This window comes from Lipophrys pholis (assembly GCF_963383615.2).
Source record: "Lipophrys pholis genome assembly, chromosome: 7".
Taxonomy (NCBI): Eukaryota; Metazoa; Chordata; class Actinopteri; order Blenniiformes; family Blenniidae; genus Lipophrys; species Lipophrys pholis.
This window is the reverse complement of record NC_137638.1, coordinates 18,293,225-18,312,193: the sequence shown is the minus strand read 5'-3', so window position 1 is coordinate 18,312,193 and position 18,969 is coordinate 18,293,225. Positions and strand designations below refer to the sequence as shown.

The window sequence follows — 18,969 nt, the reverse complement described above, 5'->3', positions numbered from 1 at the left end:
CAGAAGATCTTTTATCACACTGGCTCATATACCCTCCAGCTAGAGCAGTTAGTTAGAGCAAACCCATCACGCTCTGCTCCTGCAACACATGTATTTAATGACTGGTGTCACAGCACGCTCAATGTTTTATCTTCAGTGTGAATGGAAGTATGTTTTGCCACGGTAGTGCAGCAGGTGAATCCTTAAACGGTGAAATGTTTTCGATTACACCTGACAGCTGAACATTAGGTGAACTTAACAGCGTATATAGAAATATTTTTTGTGACTTTATTTAGAGACCTGCCGTCATCCTGGGTTCGTTCAAAGATGAATGAACGTTGTTTATGCATCTTTTAAGCAGATGTGAGACACGTGTTGTCTCCATAGAAACCTGCAGGTTGTCTGTGCTTAGGCACTTCACCATATAAAGTCCTCTGAGGTTTGAGCTGTAGCCCAGATGAGAGAGATGAGGGATGACACGGGGAAGTGTGTCATCTCCAGTTAGCAAATCAATCAGCTTTCCATAGGTCAGGGGCCCTTGAAATAGGAGCTGGTACACTTGAGTCCCCTGTGCTTCACTGTATATGTTGCTCTGTGTGGTTGTGTGCCTTTTTTATACAAGTGTGATGAAGAGCAGAACGGGTGTGCATCACTTCAGACTGCCACTGTCTCGGTTGTTCCGGCAGCATGAATCATTTCTGTTGATGCTGAAGAGAACAATGCCACTGATGCGACTTAATTTGTGTAACGACCGTTGCCTCATTAGTTGGTGTTTGGGCTTTCCTTTTTTTCTTTTTTCTTTTTGTCTTCTTCAAAACTGAATGTGGTCTGGAGGCATTGCTCCGGGCAGATTTTTATTCCCAAGTGGTTGTAAGAAGAAACGGGGTAATTTTGGTCCTCATCACGTATTAACAATGAGAGAAGAGTCGGGGATCAGTGGACAGACCCAACATATTTAACTGATTATTCATACCTCCACATTAATGTGTTATTCTCTGTGAGACATTACAGCACTGGCCTTGTAATAATGATTTCTTACTAATATTCCAATATGAGAGTATTTATTTTGTGCAAGGTATTACTATGTCTTTGCCCAAATGTGTTATTTCCTTTTGTTTCTGGTGTTACCATGGTGTTTAAGCTGGTCTGTGACGTTGTTCACTTTGTGATTTTCTCAATATTACTAATATATATTGAACAAAACACAGAAACAGAAATTCCCCTCCAATAGAATTAAAATATGAACGTACAGGTATCACTATTAGAATATAATTTAGTTTATATCATTAAGCCCTATTAAGTCTTTGTACTTTAATAAACACTACTATTTTGGGGCATATTGCACGATCGCTGATTACTGTTATGAATTTAATAATTTCTTTCTTGAATAGCTGCTATAGCAAGGACTGTATGATGGCAGAAACCTTCATCACAAAGATAACACGGGGAGAATTGTGGGATGTCTTGGCACAGAGGAAGGGAAGTGGATTTATATACACCAGGGAGGGGGAAGCAGGTGAATCACATTAGGAAGGAGCCAGGTAATGGCACACACTGAGGGAAGGCAGACAGGAAGACAAGCCAACTGAAACAGAGATAAGACATGGGAGACTCAAAATTAGGCCACGTTTACACATACCCGGGTATTTCAAAAACTGTGATATTTTTCTGCATTTGGGCCTTACATTTTTCGCATAAACGCAGCGACAAGTCACCACAAACGATGATTCCTGAAAACTCCGGCCACAGTGGAGATTTAGAAAAACTCTTGCGTTTACACATCGGCACAATGAGTTACGAATATCACTTTCCCGTTATTCCTGACACATTCCTGACATTCTTTACGTGACGTAATGCCACTGAATAAGGTTCTTAAATCGGTGCGTGATAATCCTGATATTCGTGGATCGTGTTTTTGGCTGAAAAAAAAAGAATAACAAGACTCTCCTCGATACGTGAAATTCGCAAATGAGTGTGTCGATAAGTTGTGATGTGTGGTGATGCGTTATACAGTGTGACAGCATTTGCTCTGCTGCTGCAGCCTCCTCTCTGTGCAACTCTATGCCATTTCTCTGGATGTGGAGCAATTTGGATTGTGTGAACCGTACAGCAGCTGATGGTAGAATGACTGAGGCGTGTTCATATATATATATATATATATATATATATATATATATATATATATATATATATATATATATATATATATATATATATATATATATATATATATATATATATATATATATACGAAGTCGCAGACCTGACTTGTTTTACACCCCCGGGCGAACTCCCACGCTGCCACGAGACCGCATCTGAGATGGGGTGATTCTCTATGACTCTTGTGCGCAGTGCGCTCCTTCACAGATTGCGGCCTGAGCGGCTGCCCACATTGCTCATCGCACAATCCACCACTGTACATACCAAATTACTCCAATTCGGCCACATTCCTGACAGATTGGTGTAAAAAAAAGTGACGATGCGCAATGGCGCACAGGCCGAGATTTGGGCTGTTTTTTATTGAGGGGTGTGGGTTTTACGTTGTTTGGGCTGGAAAACAGTGAGTCACATCTGGCAACCTGGGTGCTGACTGGCGTGCGTGCTTGGCGTGACTTCACGTCGTCTTCTGCGCATGCGCTCTGGGGCCCGAAAACATCACGTAGAAAAATCTAATCCCAGCAGAAAATCGGAGTTGAGCATCAAGACACAGAAGGCCAGCTGACACAAACTGATGGATGTAACACCTGCTGAACTTAATGAGTGAATCAGGCGGACCCACACAGTGCTGACAGCTCCGATAATGTGTCACAGCAACACTAAGAGATAATACAGACCTGTACACTGTCATGCTAATTAAGAGAACTGACAATTAAGCCAGCCAAATTACTATTCCGAGTAGATAGTTGTGTTTTCATTAATTGGTAATAGAACTTCACCAGCTTTAGTAACAGTTATCAAGTATTAGTATTTTCTACCACCCTAACCTCTATCTTTTAAAAGTTGCAGTTTGGCGTTGCGCCTGCAAAATATTGATTTAAATATTAATATTTTCTTTATAATAGGCCACATGAGCTGAAAGTAATGTCCACAATTTGAATAAAATGCAAAATTTGACCTCGCTAGCAAGTTGGTTCAGTCTTTTTGAATCAATGACTACTTTTGTATTCTAAATACATTTGAACAAATCCAGTTAAATTCAGATTTTGTGCAATTCTTAACACTACCCAAACACCATCAGTGAAACGTTACAGGCATTATGCTCCATCTGTGTGAAGCTACAGATAACTAAACTAGTTATTAAAATCACTGATCCGTAAAATTGAGTCGCAGTGGAAAATCCAACCCAAGGACAGAAGTTTATCACCCTGAGAATTTTATGATCCAGCTGTAAATTTCAAACTGGGATCATTGGCTGCTTCATGACTAGGAAAGTGCCTCTCAGAGGAAAGGTGTGATCATCACACCTCCAAACAGGAGGATCAAGTGCAGATTGGAAAAGATGTTTCATATGGTTGTTAGATGCAGTACATGGTATATACAGTCCAGTTGACCACTGGAGTGTGTCCTGTTTGGTTCTCTGTTTAAACACCTTCTATTGTTTTTTTGAAGATTACAACAGGTTTAGGGTAAGAACTCGTATTGGAATTTACCTGTGATGGTGGTGACTGGGGGAGGAGGCTGTAGTGAATGTCAATGAATGGCCTGAGGAAGACTTGGAAACCTGTGCATGTATGTGTGGTGAAGGTGGACCCGGCAGTGTGATAGACCCATTGTGGACAGACTCGTTCCAACAGGAAATTACAGCTATCTGTGCGGCTATGACCGGAGGTTGATTTTCCCCCTGCAGATTGCAGATCAAAACCCCCACAAGGGGGGACGTCTCCATAGCCACCAGAGACTGATTTCACCGGTTGCCTTCACTATCAGTGTGTAGCTGTCGCCGTGTCAGCAGGGACAAGAATGCTCCGCCGTGACGACAACAGCGAGTTAATGAGCATTACCTTGTGAGCAAGAGTCTGACCCTGTCCACCTCTGGTAAAAGAAGTTAGGCTTGCATGCGCGCAACTTAATCAATTGTTCTCACTGAGGATTATAAGATGTTCGGATTCGACGGTCAGTGACTGGTGTACTGTCCTCTCCTTTCCCTCCTCCCCACTTCCAATTGTACAACGTCAATTCCCCACCGGTCCTCGAGATGAGAGCTGGTGACTCATTTTCCAACTTCACTTGTCCTCGTGCTTTCTCCGTATGTTTTTAACTTTTCATCTCAGTATGGCCCCAACAACCCCCCCCCCCCCCCCCCCCATTTTGTTTCTTACACATTGTCATTTGATTGACAGATCTTCTAATTATCTAATAAAACATATTTATCACTGTCTCACAGCCTGTTTTGTACCAGTTGTGGCATATTAATGAATGAGTCATCGAGCGTCTGCCATGTCTTTGACAGGTGAAACAGATTATGGAGGAAGCTGTTACCAGGAAATTTGTTCACGAAGACAGCAGCCATATTGTGTCCTTTTGTGGTGAGTAACCAAACACATCAATGAGTCATGCAGTTTTTGCTGACATTTCAGCTGTAAAACACTTACAACGCCTGGTTTTGTCTTAACATTGCAGTTACTGTAAGATTTGTCTCAGTCTCCAAGCTTTACTATGTGTGATTTATTCAAAACCAAATTAATGATCAGTTTTAATCACATTGTCGTCAATCAACACAGAATTTTTGATGACTCCATACTGCACCTGACACATGAAGCGATAGGTGAATCAGAGTAGTGTGCAGGAAGGCATATTTGACTTCACCGTGAGGACCTGAAGCCGTGTTTTCACTTTTTTTTTTCACTTTAAATCTTCCACATTTTAAATTGCTCAAGACTTCAATATAAGTTTGACATTTCACTTATTATCTTTGCTTCATGTAATGTTTATTTATAACTTCAGTTTAATGTGCCCAAATACATGATAATATCAGCAGAAATGCATCATCGGGCCATCTGAATTACAAAGGTAGTTTCCCCCTTCATTCCTTTTAACCTTCACTGAGGCCATTTTCATAACAAATACAATGTTCAGCAAATTGTAATTATTGAATGTGACACAATAAATGTACTTCACAAATGCAATAATTGAAAAACCCTTGTTTACATGTCTTAAGCCATTATAATTCTCCTTTCAGAGTAACAGATGTAAGATTAAAACTTCCTGTTGTTTACAAAACATTCAGCCGTGTTCTGTTCAGCATGGCAGTGCCTGCGGTCTTTGTGAGTGTTTTCATTTCATTTAGCATGAAATTCTACTCTGAAGTGGCTCTTCATCAACTTCCAACTGCTGCACATTATGTAGATTGACTTTTTTTCTTCCACTTACATGTTGATTAAGTCCCTTTCTGTTTTTCCATGTGATTTTGAAAGCATGAGCAACTAATGGACAGTAACTAAATAACTCAGACTAACAGGTGTACTAGCACAAAGATATTAAAGTATTGCCAGGAAATTAGGTGTATTAATACCGTTTCTCATGATAACTGTTGCCACCTGATAAGGCACATAGGTTGGAATAATAATGGGCGCAAGCTTCATGGTGACTTTCTAAGTTAAATACAGTTTAGTCAGGAAAGGCGCAAATAAAATGAAGGCTTTAGGAGACAATTAATGATTAGTTTGAAATGGTGCACACATAAGGAGCACGTCAAGAAATAAGTGAGTCCTCTATGTTAAGAAACTGTCATCTTTGGAGGGTAGTTATGCCATTAAATAGGCAAAAAATACATAAATGTCTGTATGTAAGATATTAAATTATTAATAGAAAGGTATATAAACACAGAGGGCTGTCACAATTTCTTTTTCATCTATTCGTCCATCCATCTTCTAAACCTTATTTATACAGGCTGGGGTCAGCAGCTGGTCCCAGATGACGGCGAGTTAAACACAGAGAACGCTGTGTTCAGATGCTTGTGGCCCTAACACCCACCCTGTACAATGGGAAGGAATGATGCAGATACTGTACTGGGCCAGTCTGAAAAATAACATATGAAGAAAAAAACGAGTGCACTGCTCAATTTTAATAATTAAAAAAAAAAATTCAAAGAAGTATGTAACACATTTCATTAATTTTTTTTATTTCGGTTTAGTATTCGGTTTAGTATTAACCTTGAGTGTGGGGGACCTGCCTTCAGATCCCAGCTGAAGTTGAAAAGACAAAAAGTAAAAGAATGTAAAAACCAGCAAAGTCTGTGGCGCAAATTGCAATGCCTTGCTATGGAAGGATCATTAGACTGTCATCATACGAAATATGATGTATATCAAGTCACACAAGGGCTAAAATCAAGATTGAGTTGGCCCACAAGGTTTTGCTGGGTTTTGTTTCGTCCTAGTTCAGTGGTCTTCAGGCCGTCAAACGCGATCGACAGGTAGATCTTTAGCCAGTTCAAAGTTGATCTTTACACCAATCATAGTTTTCATGGAAATCTGCCACCCTGTCTCCAATCTCTGATTTAATTCTGGACGTGTTGTAGAGCAGAGCTCCCTGACCTTTTCTGCACCACAGATGGTTTGAAGCAACGGCCTCGGCCAGGTTTTGTGCACTGTATTGTTACATGAGCAAACCTTTTAATATCTAATTAAAAGTTTAAAAGGAATAACACACTGCAGTTGAACATGTTGGATTTCTCAGCTGAGAAATTGAAAACTCACACACTTCCCAAACCTCGAGAACTTTCAAATAATGTGTGAGAAGCCCATGCTGAACAATTCTGTGTCCACCTGGATAAAGTGAAGGCTGAATTTCACAGGTATTTTCAAAGAAATGCATAAAATGGAGGACATTGTGAGATTTATCAGCAACCCATTCATTCCAACAGACATAGAGACAGTCGCTGCTCAGCTTCAGGAGGGGTTTTCCTTACCAAATGGCGTGGACATGGAAATCATTGAACTGCAAAATGTCATTGGATTGCAAGCAAGGACTAATGACAGACACTTTAGGGGTTTTGTAAACAAGGAAAGGTTTCCCCTTCTCTCCTCCTCTGTTGTAAAGGTCCAATCCTATTTTGGCTCCACATATCTCTGTGAGGTTGCATTTTCAAACATTAAAACAAAATCAAAGCACATGACCCTTCTGACTGACAGATACCTTGATGACTGTGTGAGACGAGGTGTCTCCAACTATTAGTCCAACTGCAGTGCATTAACCGATGGGCTGCAGGCACAACCGTCACAATGACTGACTGTGATGCACCTAAAGAGGGCAGAGGTCCAGTTTGATCTCTCTTGTGCGGTGGAGCTTTCTTGTCACGATTTGATGCTTCAGTTTTTGAATGTTGCAAGATAAATTGATTTCTGTACTTCAAAATTTTAGAATATAAAAGTTGTAAAGTAAAGCGAAAATAGATGGTAGATCTTTGTTGTTTGCCTGACATGAAAAGTGATCTTGGCTTGAAAAAGGTTGGCGACCACTGTGCTAGTTGAACGGTTTTCAGGTGACTTTAATTTCATGTGCGCAATAAGCCTGAATCAACAATCTCACTTGAGTCACTGGTGAAGACCAAAGAAATGAAGACTGTAAATTCGTATCTGATATTTGCAGGGTACAAGTTTAGGGAGACAACAACAAAAAAACTGGCTAATCAGAGAAAAATGAATGGTACAACTTTCTGTATGTGGAAGGAGATTTAATACCCAGTGTAAAATAGCAAATAAAAGTAGTTTTTATATTGCAGATCCTGCCAGCTGCCATGCAAGCTGCTCAAACAGTCTTGGTAGAAACTTGGATTTCCCCAGAACAATTTGACGGATGATCAGGGAGCAATGGGGGAATTGAACCACCAACTTTTAGGTTGAAAAATGACTTGTGCTACAAAGTGAACCACAGCTGATTCAAAACAAGCATCAACAGGAAGAGACATACCCTAGTGTCTATTAGAAATTTGCATTGTAAAGTTCTGTGTTTTACCAAATGTTGTTGTTCTTGGCTGGAAATCGCTCTGAGAGAGAGTCTGAATATTGTGAGAAACACACTGCCCACGTGCAGACGCTCGCACCCGTCAGAAGTCTGGCTCAGACCAGTGCTGCAATCCACATTTCGATATATTTGGGGATTTCAGTGCGAATAAAGTGACGATCAGCTTGCAGAAAATGTGGTATTTTTATGAGTTGGAAGCCATGTGTGCAGACAAAGACTGCACTTTCAGTGTTATGAGGTTGTTGGAAATCTACTGAAATGTGCGACTGTGCTGTCATGACATAAACAAGAGGGCGACAACAAAATGTCTCCCAATGGAAGTGAATGAGTCGTCATCACTCTACCACTGTGTAAACACTCACAGGGAGATGCAGCAGTAACAATATCGAGGAAATAGCCCATTTATAAAAGCATGCTTGTACTTTATTGGCGTGAAAACATAATGTTTCCACATCAATTGCACATTTTCTTATAATAGATAATGAGGAACAAAAGGTAAACTCAATACAATGACAGTTTCATGGACATTATTGAGCTCATTAAAAAAAATATATATAAAAAATGATTAGAAATATCCCTTTTTCCAATCAAGATAATGTAAAAATATAACCAGTTTGCCACTGTGCCTCTTGGGTTTTTGCATAAGATCATTAAGCTTATTTGAATTTCATAGTGTGAAACAAATTTGTAGCATAGCTTGAAATCCTCTCAAACCAGCGCAAGATGTTGAACCTCCTTTCCTTCACATAAATAGCCTACTCTAAACCTCCCAGAGTTGTTTTTTTTCTCTCTCTCTCTCTCGCTCTCTCTCGCTCTCTCTCTTCTGCTAGGTTATGAAAATAATTTGTCTCAGAGCACAGCTTTTATTACAGTGCCTGGAAGTTTGTGTTTTATCATTGTGTCAGTGTCATGGGAATTGTGCATGTTCTGTTTTTGCATCATTTAGACTGTCGTGCCGATATTAATCGATAATAGCTGCTGGCCACGGAGCTTCTATAGTGCGTCCCCGTGGACGTACTGCCGATCAGGGTCGCCCGCTCATCTCCCTGTTCTTTTTCCAGCCGGCTTCCTCTTCCTCCTCCTCGTGGCTCCTCATCCTCATAGAGGCGCTTGTTACTACACGTCCTCTCTCAGCTGTGGTCTGTTCAGAGAGCAGCGTGACTGGAGGAGGGGAGAGGTGCTTGGTGGTTAATTCCCTGGAGGAGCAATTAACTCCTCCCCTCATGGCCTCGTTGATGAGCTGCCCTTGTAGGTTGTAATATGTAGACATTATGGAGGAAGTGAGCCGCTGCTGAGTCAAAGTTAAAGAACAATGAGCGGCTGTACATCAAAGATAAAAACGTCAAGATAAAGGCCTCACTCCTTGACACATTTTAATAGTCATGAGAATTAAGAAAACTCAATTCACTGTCTAACCTAGGAACAGTTTGCTGGTTGGTCCATGGGAAATATACCCCTTTCTGTTCTACGTAGGCTGTTTTAGGCCCAAATATTTTGACCATGGATCGTTAACAAAAAAAGCAGCAGTTAAAGCGAAAAATGTCACTTCATCAGCAGACTGGTGAAAAACTTAAAGTGAAGCTGTGGGACTACATAAAACGATGCAGCCCAACATGTTTGACCCAGGATCAGAGCAAAATGCAGAACTGGAGGAAGCTGTAATACATTGTTATGAAGAAACTTCTGTTAACCAAATGAAAATGAAAAGCTTTTTCACCAGACATTCGGCTGAAAGACCCCACAGCTGCTACTTAACCTCAAGTTAATTATTGGACTTACTCAGTAATATATGTCAGTATAATTTATGACATGCATCAGGACTTCATGTCAGTCCGGATGAATGCTCAATATAAATGTTGCTCCACAATGCGAATCAACAGCTAACATGAGAGCAAAGGAAATGTACCATAAGCATAGTGTTTAAAACCTATTCAGAACAAGCACAGTGACGGATTAGTACAGTTGTTCAGGTACCAGGAAGGCAGTGTTCAGGAAGAGGTAGTCACACCACCTACAAAGCAGCAGTGCAGGCAAGGTCAGAAAACAACGGCTGGAACGAGACGCTGAAACTGTGGCTGACAAGAGAGACAAGCTGGCACAGACAACAAACATTTATACACCAGGACAGGAGAGACTGCAACTCACAGTTGACAACAAAGAAGGACCAGGTGAGCTGCAGAGCAACATGGAGCGGAGTGTGGGACATGAAGGTTGTGTCAGAAGATTACCTGAACCGAGAGGGGCGTTAGAGAGGCATCACATCACATTAGAGCACAAACATGAACCATGAGTTAAATAAACAAATACATACCCAGACCCTGTGACCAGAGATTTCTAACAGTGTTGTCATTTACCATTCCTCTCATCTTTTCTGCACTGTTTGGCTGCTAACTTGCAGCTAAGAGTATTGGTCCATATTATTGTGTAACAGTCGTGCAGTTTTCTGGGCAGTGTAAACATAACTACATTGATTCCTTCTGAGGCAGCTAACAAAACACTGGTTTTGTTATATATTCTCACAGTTTAAAAGCCACTAAATGACAAAAACAATTATTATTACAAGAAATTATTCAGAAGAAATCAAACACGTCAAGAAATAAGTCAAACTATTTCAGCTTTATGAATGAGTAATTAACTCATTGTAAACATTATCAGATGCCATTTAGTCATTCACTCACTAACTCAAATGCCCATGCTAAATCTGGTTTGGGTGCTTAGGGTGAAATGTTAGTCAACTGTGTGTCACTGACAGTCCCTCAGTGTCGTCAGTCACCACAGATACACAAGGATTAGAGGTAATTAATTAGTGTAGTAGTTGTTTTTACCAGGAGGGCCTGTGTAAAGGAGGAATCCCACAGACAAAATGCTTCTTTCCTCATGCAACTTCCAGTCACTGTTAGCGTCTATTATTCTTAAAAAAAAAGAGAGATCAGCTCAAACCTAAATGCATTAAGGTCTCTGTATGTGAAAAATATATAAAACGCTATATAATAGGGTAAAAGAAAATTGTTTAAAGGGAACTCACATGCTGCTAATCTCATTTTATGGTTCAGTTGCAATGACAGTAGATTCACAGTAGTTTTCAAAATGTGTTTTATCGTGTGAGAAACATGAATGTAAGGAAGCACTTTTTGTTTTATACAATCAAAGAAGGAGCTTCTATTTTTTGGCACCGTGCCATCAGAGGCTCGTTAGCAAGTATGACAAATTATATCTCAAGACCTTTTAATGCAGCACTTTGTTCTGACATTTAGCTGCTTGCCCTTATAATGATGTGAGATCAGGAGCAAAAGACAGAAGGAAAGGAAGATTAAAAAAAGATGACATGATACATTCATCACCTATGTTGAGGTGAAGCCTTCTACAAACAAAGAGTATAATAACATCAGTGGTATAGAGGAGGAGAATGGAGGAAACGGCGGCGGCAGAGAATAGAGAATGAGATCATGATGCTGATGAGTCTTTGCTGCCCCTCCCTCCGCTCATCTCTCCTAGACCTCGATCGCTCCATCAACAGGGGTTTCCATGGCAACCCCAGCCTTCCCCCTGACCCCATGTGAACAGAGCCACAGGATTAGTCCTGAAAGCGAACTCAAATGTCAACACGGCTTCAGGCGCTGCCACGTAGGCCTGAGCGGGAAGCAGGGTGTCTGTTCTTCAACGCAGTCAAGTGATTGTGGAAGTGTGTCAACTTCCTGTATGATGGAGTCAAACAGCTAGATTTTTAGAGCCTAAACATGTTTCTATAGGTTTGATGTATTATGCGTCCACCAACCTCTGTGTCAGCTTTATCCCTGAGAGGCTCATGAGAACTGGAGCCTCTCCCAGAAGTGGAAAACGAGTACTCCATAGGCATGATACTGTTCATCACAGGACAAACACAGATCATCACCCACATACTTATTCACACCTACTGCCAATTTGGAGCCAATGTTTCAGAAGAAAATCATTATACTGAAAAAAAGAACCCATAAAATCTACAGGAAGAGCATGAAAATGCCACAGAGAAATGCCTGGAGTTGAAGATGGATCTTCTTGCACTCACATGCACGTACAGTTTCCCCCCACCATTAAATGTCTGCTATAATTTGATTTCAAACTGGATTAATAAAAAAAGTACTTTATTGTGCTACTGAAGTCAGTAACAGATCAGACTCATGAAAAAGAAAATACAATTCCAGTTTTGAAAAATGATGTAACAGCTGAGGTGTAATATGTTGCAGTGAGCTTTGTCGGTGTATATACCTTTCATGACATTCTGTCATTATTATATCAGATTCATGTCAGAAGGGAGTCACTTGGTCACGAGTCGCCAGGCAACATAAGTTATATTTTCTCAGCTCAACTTTATGATAAAATTATAGAGAAATATAGTTCAATTTTATCCTTTATTCTGTTTAAAAGAAATTTATCCAAGGCTTTGATTTCCTTGGTGTCTCGATGTAATTTAACTTAATTCACAACTCTAATTAAGGCAGTGCTGGTTCCATGATTGCATGATGAGTCATTACAGTATACCCACACATCAAGGCTGCAGTTTAATGGCTCTAAGGTCCCAAGATAGTACATTCTGTGCTTTTCAAAAAGTCCAAATAAAAGTTGTACCAAATAATTTTCTTGATGTTGACAGCATGTTATGTAAAAACTCTTTAGGATATGGGTATCTTACTTCTTGATTCTTTTTTCTGTATTAAGAAATTGGATTTTTCTTAACCTAAGACACCAAACCAGATCATCATGGAAACATATGAAACTTAAGCACAGCTGCTAATGAATGCAATAAATGTTAATCCTTCTTTGTTTTACCTTCATGAGTAAATAACGAGCGAAACTATTGTGTTTACAACTTTATTTCCTGCTTCCAAGTCATTTATTTTTGGAAACTTGTTCTTGCGTACTTACAATACTGATGTTTCAATGGCAAGAACATGTGCCAAAAATCTGCTTCCAACTGTGGCTATTCATCATTTTGTTATTATGTGGGATTATTGCGTTCTTTATTGCTCAGCTGCTTTGACATGCAGTGGGAAAATGCATTTCCTTTGTGTCTTTGTGTCCTCACAGCTGCAGTGGAGGCATGTGTTCTGCATGGATTGAAGCGACGAGCAGCAGGTTTTCTGCGTAGCAACAAGATAGCGGCGCTCTTCATGAAGGTTGGGAAAAGCTTTGTCCCAGCCGAGGAGCTGTGCAGAAAGGCCCAGGAGCTGGAGCAGATCATCGAGACCAAGTGAGACATTCATAGCTCACAGCTCGTACTCGCACATCACAGCAGGCTTCAAAGCTCGCTTCAAAGACTGTTTGATTGTCCCCAAAAACAAATGTCTGTCTGAAGGTTTTCCTTTGTAAAAAGCTTTTGAATAATTCATGTGTTTGAGCCGTTTGAAACTTGAATCTCTCCTCCTATTAGCTTCATGTAATGTGGTTTTAATTAATAGAATTTTTAAAACATTGTTTTTGTCATTAAAAGTTGTGACTCGTCCTCCACAGGCGCAGCCAAAGCCTGCAAAGCCAAGACAGCCTTCGCAAAATGCCCCGACTGCCCAACCTCACACCACATGGAGTAAAGAACCTCTGGATCAGGGCAGCTCTGTTTGAGAAGGTGCTGGACAAGATTGTGCTCTATCTAGTGGAGAACAGCAGGTACACCAAAACACCAAATCCTGGTATGTCTGCCTGTGTCACTGAATGTTTATGTCCCCTCAAAATCTTTCTGTTACATTATGTCTTCTAGTAAATACTATGAGAAAGAAGCTGTTCTCATGGACCCAGTGGACGGTCCTATCCTTGCATCTTTGTTAGGTAGGTTGACTTTGCAACCATTGTGTTATGTATTGTAGCCATCTAACATATAATATAACACGTCATCGTGTGGATTAACTTCAGAGTTACCTCAAGAACGTGATAATCAACCAGTGGGAGTCTATTTTTCATCAGCAGCAACTACCTCAGCAGGCAACTCAAAGTGTTTGTGCTTGTGTTTTTAGATTAGCCTGTTCCCACAATTTCAAAATGTTTTGGGATTATAAAGCTGTGATTTTCAAACAAGTGAGATGTAAGATAAATTATATACATGTACAAGCATCTTTTCATCTGAAAAATCCTGAAAAATATTAAAAACACAATCTGGGACTCAAAATGTCATTCACTGAGCTTCCAACTGTCTCTACAGAGCAAAGTTAGTTACTGTTAACAAGTAACTTATTCTAGCTTTGAATTGCAGGAAGAAGCTGGCACACCAGGAGAAAAATTTATATGAGTAGATATCACAAAATAAATCTTACAAACTCCTCACAAGGAGGTCCCAGGTTCTAACCAGGATCATTCTTGCAGTGAGGTGACAGTGGTCATAGAAACCAAGAAGCTAAGAGTTAACAAGATTGGAAACGTAACAACAGATAAGATTCAAGCCGTCCATCCTCTATGCTGCTTTCTCCAGTTCACGGTTGTTGGAGGGCTCAAGCCAGTTCCAGCTGACTGTGGAAAAGGTCAGGGTACCTGGTCACCAGTCCTTCACATGACAAACGGAGAGAGACAGACAACCACACACTCAAATTCACGCCTGTGAGCGATTTGGTCACCAATTAACCTGGAGTGCATGTTTTCAGACCTCAGAATGTAGTAGGAGTACAGGAACTAAACCCATACAGGTGTGGGGAGAACATGCAAACTCCCCATAGAAAGGCCACAAGCCCATTCTCACTGTGCGGCCACCTTTCAAGCCCTGTCGATTGCATTTCCACCTGTAGTTTCCAAAATGTAGCTACTCGCTTTTTGGTGTATCTTTTGTGTCTAAAAAAATACATTAAGTATTTACATCGTTGTCACAGTCGGACCTTGTGCTTTGGAGTACACTAAGATGAAGACAGCAGACCACTTTTGGACGGACCCGTCTGCAGATGAGTTGGTGCAACGGCACCGTATCCACAGTGCCCACTGCAGGCTGGATTCCCCCACTAAACGGCCTGCACTGTGTGTAAGTATTACTCAGAAACATTTTTGCTCAGCCTGTGCCTTTCCAGTGTATTAGCGGACGTGCAGTGTCTCACAGTCAGTTACATTTTGTTCTGAGATGTTCACTGTCTGCCTGAAGAACGTGCAAAGATTATTGCATTAGGTGAAGAACAGCGTGTCCCAGGAGAGAGAAACAAGTGAATCTGAAACCTTTGCACTCATTCTGTCTTGATATTATCAGTGGACGAGAGTAACTCAGAACACCCACTGCAGCACAAAATAAACTTGTCTTTTGCATCAGGATCATGGGAGGCTGCACTGGTGCAAATGAATGGCTGGATGTTAGCCATGAGTTTGTTGTTTGACTTGATGTATGTTGTCTGGGTAATGTGCAGATCCAGAAGCGGCACTCCAGCAGCAGCATGGATGAACGGCCTTCTCCCTCACCATCCGCTCGTGAATACGTGGAGTCACTTCATCAAAACAACAGGGCAACGCTTCTGTTTGGGAAGAACAATGTCCTCGTGCAACCGGTAACTGTCTAAATTCAGGTTCAGCAACTGCAGACATCAAGATACGGCCCTTCACAGAAACAATCTTATTAAAAGCTCAGGAATATTGCACTGCAAGCTAAAGCCTTTGATCTATTACACCGTCATCCTATATATCTCAGAACAACTGTCGTATTCCTCAGTGCGATGTTTTTACCCTGGATGTATTCCCGAAAGCCTCCATACTTTGAGGCTTAAACATCCCAGACTTCATTAGTTTGCTCTAAAATAGCAACACAAGGACGTGTGGTGAATACGAAGAGCCTTTTGTATCTCCATCTTTTTGGAAGAAACAAAGGATTTTGTTGCTTGCATGTGTTACCCGTATGTAGATATTTGTCTCATTCTCCAGCATCACAACAGTCCCTTTAAGGCTTGCATCTATTGACCAATGCTGCGTTCTTTTCCTCACATTAATAACATCCATCCTCGTGGGTGTTTTAGAGGGATGACATGGAGGCTATTCCAGGCTACCTCTCTCTGCACCAGACCGCTGACCTCATGACACTGAAGTGGACCCCCAATCAGCTCATGAACGGCTCAGTTGGAGACTTGGACTATGAACACAGGTGCAAAATCCTCCAGCTGTGAATAGATTGTGATTCTAATGACGGTCTCTACAAAACTTGCACCTGGTAATATCAGTGAACGTCCTCTTACCAAGAATGTTTCTCATGTAGTGTTTCTCCTCATAGAAGTGCAAACGCATTACGCTATTTATGTAACTGAACAAGTTATTGAATAATGCAGCTTGTTTGTGTGGCTCAGGGGCTCGGTGCAATGAATAAACGCTGCTGATCTGATGAGTCTTATTTTCTGCACACCAGCAGCCAACAGATGGTTTATTGACTGAGACCCGTCAGACATTTCTCAAGCTGGCAAACCATGTTATGTTCCTGTGCCTGTGCATGGTTTCTCTCACTCCAAAATTGATTATTGCACTAGGCAACTGTGCCTGCTTCTCTGTGTGCCCAAGCTTGACATTTTTTTTCTTAGCCCTAAAATTAACATCCCTTGAGATTGAGTAGCAGATAATAGGTAAACATTACTGTTGGATTTGTTTTTCGTTTTGAGCCTCCTTGTCTACTCGATGTGCTTCAAATTACTGTGGATTGTAGATATACTGATTGTGTTTCATTCCATGTTTTTCAGTGTATATTGGGACTATGCCATGACAATCCCCCTAGAGGAGATAGTTTATTTGCACTGTCATCAGCAAGGTAGGTGTATATAAGCCTTAACATTGTGGCAATTCTGGTAATAATTAATGGCTTACATTTTCTTAACCTGCAATCAATCATCCAGGCAACATGTTATCATAACTAATGAGTAAATCATCTCTCTTTTTTCTCCGTCAGTGGACAGTGGGGGGACGGTGGTGCTTGTCAGTCAGGATGGGATCCAAAGGCCTCCCCTTCGCTTTCCCAAAGGAGGCCATTTGCTCCAGTTCCTCTCCTGCCTGGAGAATGGCCTTCTTCCTCACGGCCAGCTGGATCCTCCACTCTGGTCTCAGAGGGGAAAGGTCAGTACTTTAGCCCTTTCTCTAGAGTCACTCTTTGTTGTCACTATAAAAACAAATCCTTATTGTTGGACTCATTCAGTCATCCTCATCTTCTTGGCTATAATGGCTCAACCAAAAAGCAGCTGCAGTAATTGACAATGTGCATTATGTATTTACATGATAGTGTACCTCCAAAAGTGAAGTCACACATCTTCATGATCGAAGCCAGTACCGAATCCTTTTGTAGCATTTCTTATGAGAGCTTGAACTATGTGAATTGTGCAATCTGTGCAAAAGCTGTCAAGAATATACCAATACTGAATAAATGTGTGGCTAACGGAAGATAAAACACCCAAGCGCTCCTCATTCGATGATGATCCAAAACACATGCTGGCAAAGTGAACAGATGAGAACATTCACAGACAACAGACACTCCCAAAAACACTCCCCTAACTAATTCATGTAGCCACCACCAGTCCTCGATTACAACACTTCATGTATGGCAACTACAATCTTTCTGCAATATTGTTCGGGAGTCATAGTGATGAATGTGTGACTTCATGTTCTCTCTGCACCACCACAGAAGAAATGTCTTGGTGAATGACTGGATGCTTTTGTGAGGATGTGAACAGCAGTATGAAAGCAACTATCCTGAGTAATGAAATCCACCCACACATGTTCAGCCACTATTAATAGGCTTAATCATACAGACACTCGTCATTTTTAATTCACAAGGACGGCTTAAATGAGCTCTAATGGATACGGTTTTTAGTTGTTACCATTCATTTGATAAGTTATTTTGCTGTTGCAGGGCAAAGTGTTTCCTAAGCTGCGGAAGAGGGTTCCTCAGGGATCTGGATCCTCAGACTCGGTCTCAGATAAGGAGGAGGACGAGGCCACAGACTATGTCTTCCGCATCCTCTTCCCAAACAGTCAGTCAGAGTTTGGTGAGTGGAACCAAATAAACATGCGAGATGCTGAGGCGCTTCACCGGATTGTTTATTTTTCATGAAAATGTGGCTCGTTGTTTGTTACAGTGATAGTAACCCATGCCACCCATCTGACTTCCTCCCTCTCAATTCAACTGGGTGGACAGTCCACGTCAAAAACAGGGACCCTGGTTGTACCCAAGAGGTCCTGCAGCTGTCCTCAGGAATACCCATCAGTCACAGGAAACAGCTGTAACACCATCACACCTCAGCTCGTCCATCTATCTGTCAGCTTGTCTTGCTTTAATTCCCTGTATCTAATATCCTCCTCGGCTGTTGCGCGCCTGCAGCAAACTTTATTGATGTCTGGCGATATTAAAGCCACATTGAATTACTTGATTGCAGTGCATTAACCTTTTAAACCAATGATCTCAGATGAAATGTAACTTCTGAACTGGGAACAGGATCATGCTCAATTGATCTTTCGCTTTGTTCGGACAGAACCAACGGCGATGCCTTCATGCTTTCAAATTGTGCATCCATTTCATACCGCTTAAATGTTGTTTACGTGCTTCGTCTTCACAGGAATCAAATACAAAATGTGCTTTAAAGTAATGGGGGCAAGTCACAACTGATCTGCATACTTACACTCGTGCAAAGCTGTTTACAGCCGTGTTTTAATCATTTGAGTGCAAATGTAACTGCTGCTCATTAAAGTGACAATGACTGTGTGTGTGTGTGTGTGTGTGTGTGTGTGTGTGTGTGTGTGTGTGTGTGTGTGTGTGTGTGTGTGTGTGTGTGTGTGTGTGTGTGTGTGTGTGCTGCAGTGACTCCTCCAGATCTGATGGATCAGGGAGCTACAATGTGGCATCCCACTCTCAGGAAGTCGTCGTGTTCCTCCTGCTCTCAGGGGAGCTTCTCCGATGGTGCACCGCCAAAAGGATGTAACCATGAGAGGTGAGCAACCAAAATAGCTCCCTGCTTGAGTGACTTGTAAAAATCAAGACCAGGGCACCCACCAAAGGCTGCAAAGACGCACCCACTCCCCAACATCTTAAACCACAGGGCAAAGACACAAGAATCCAGCTGTTTACCA

At 41.3% G+C, this 18,969-nt stretch overlaps 1 protein-coding gene across 1 annotated transcript in view; it reads left to right on the top strand.

Annotated features, from left to right (window-relative positions):
- Positions 1 to 18,969, top strand: part of sgsm1a (small G protein signaling modulator 1a) — a gene marked incomplete at its 5' end in the record, with an annotated part of 33,547 nt that overhangs the window by 5,291 nt on the left and 9,287 nt on the right. Inside the window, 12 exons of the mRNA XM_080466565.1 lie at positions 4,430 to 4,505; positions 13,006 to 13,168; positions 13,429 to 13,581; positions 13,673 to 13,740; positions 14,769 to 14,914; positions 15,288 to 15,425; positions 15,888 to 16,012; positions 16,596 to 16,663; positions 16,802 to 16,965; positions 17,756 to 17,891; positions 17,982 to 18,125; positions 18,701 to 18,830. Coding sequence (XP_080322691.1) covers positions 4,430 to 4,505; positions 13,006 to 13,168; positions 13,429 to 13,581; positions 13,673 to 13,740; positions 14,769 to 14,914; positions 15,288 to 15,425; positions 15,888 to 16,012; positions 16,596 to 16,663; positions 16,802 to 16,965; positions 17,756 to 17,891; positions 17,982 to 18,125; positions 18,701 to 18,830 — 1,511 coding nt within the window. The remainder of the gene's footprint in view (positions 1 to 4,429; positions 4,506 to 13,005; positions 13,169 to 13,428; positions 13,582 to 13,672; positions 13,741 to 14,768; positions 14,915 to 15,287; positions 15,426 to 15,887; positions 16,013 to 16,595; positions 16,664 to 16,801; positions 16,966 to 17,755; positions 17,892 to 17,981; positions 18,126 to 18,700; positions 18,831 to 18,969) is intronic.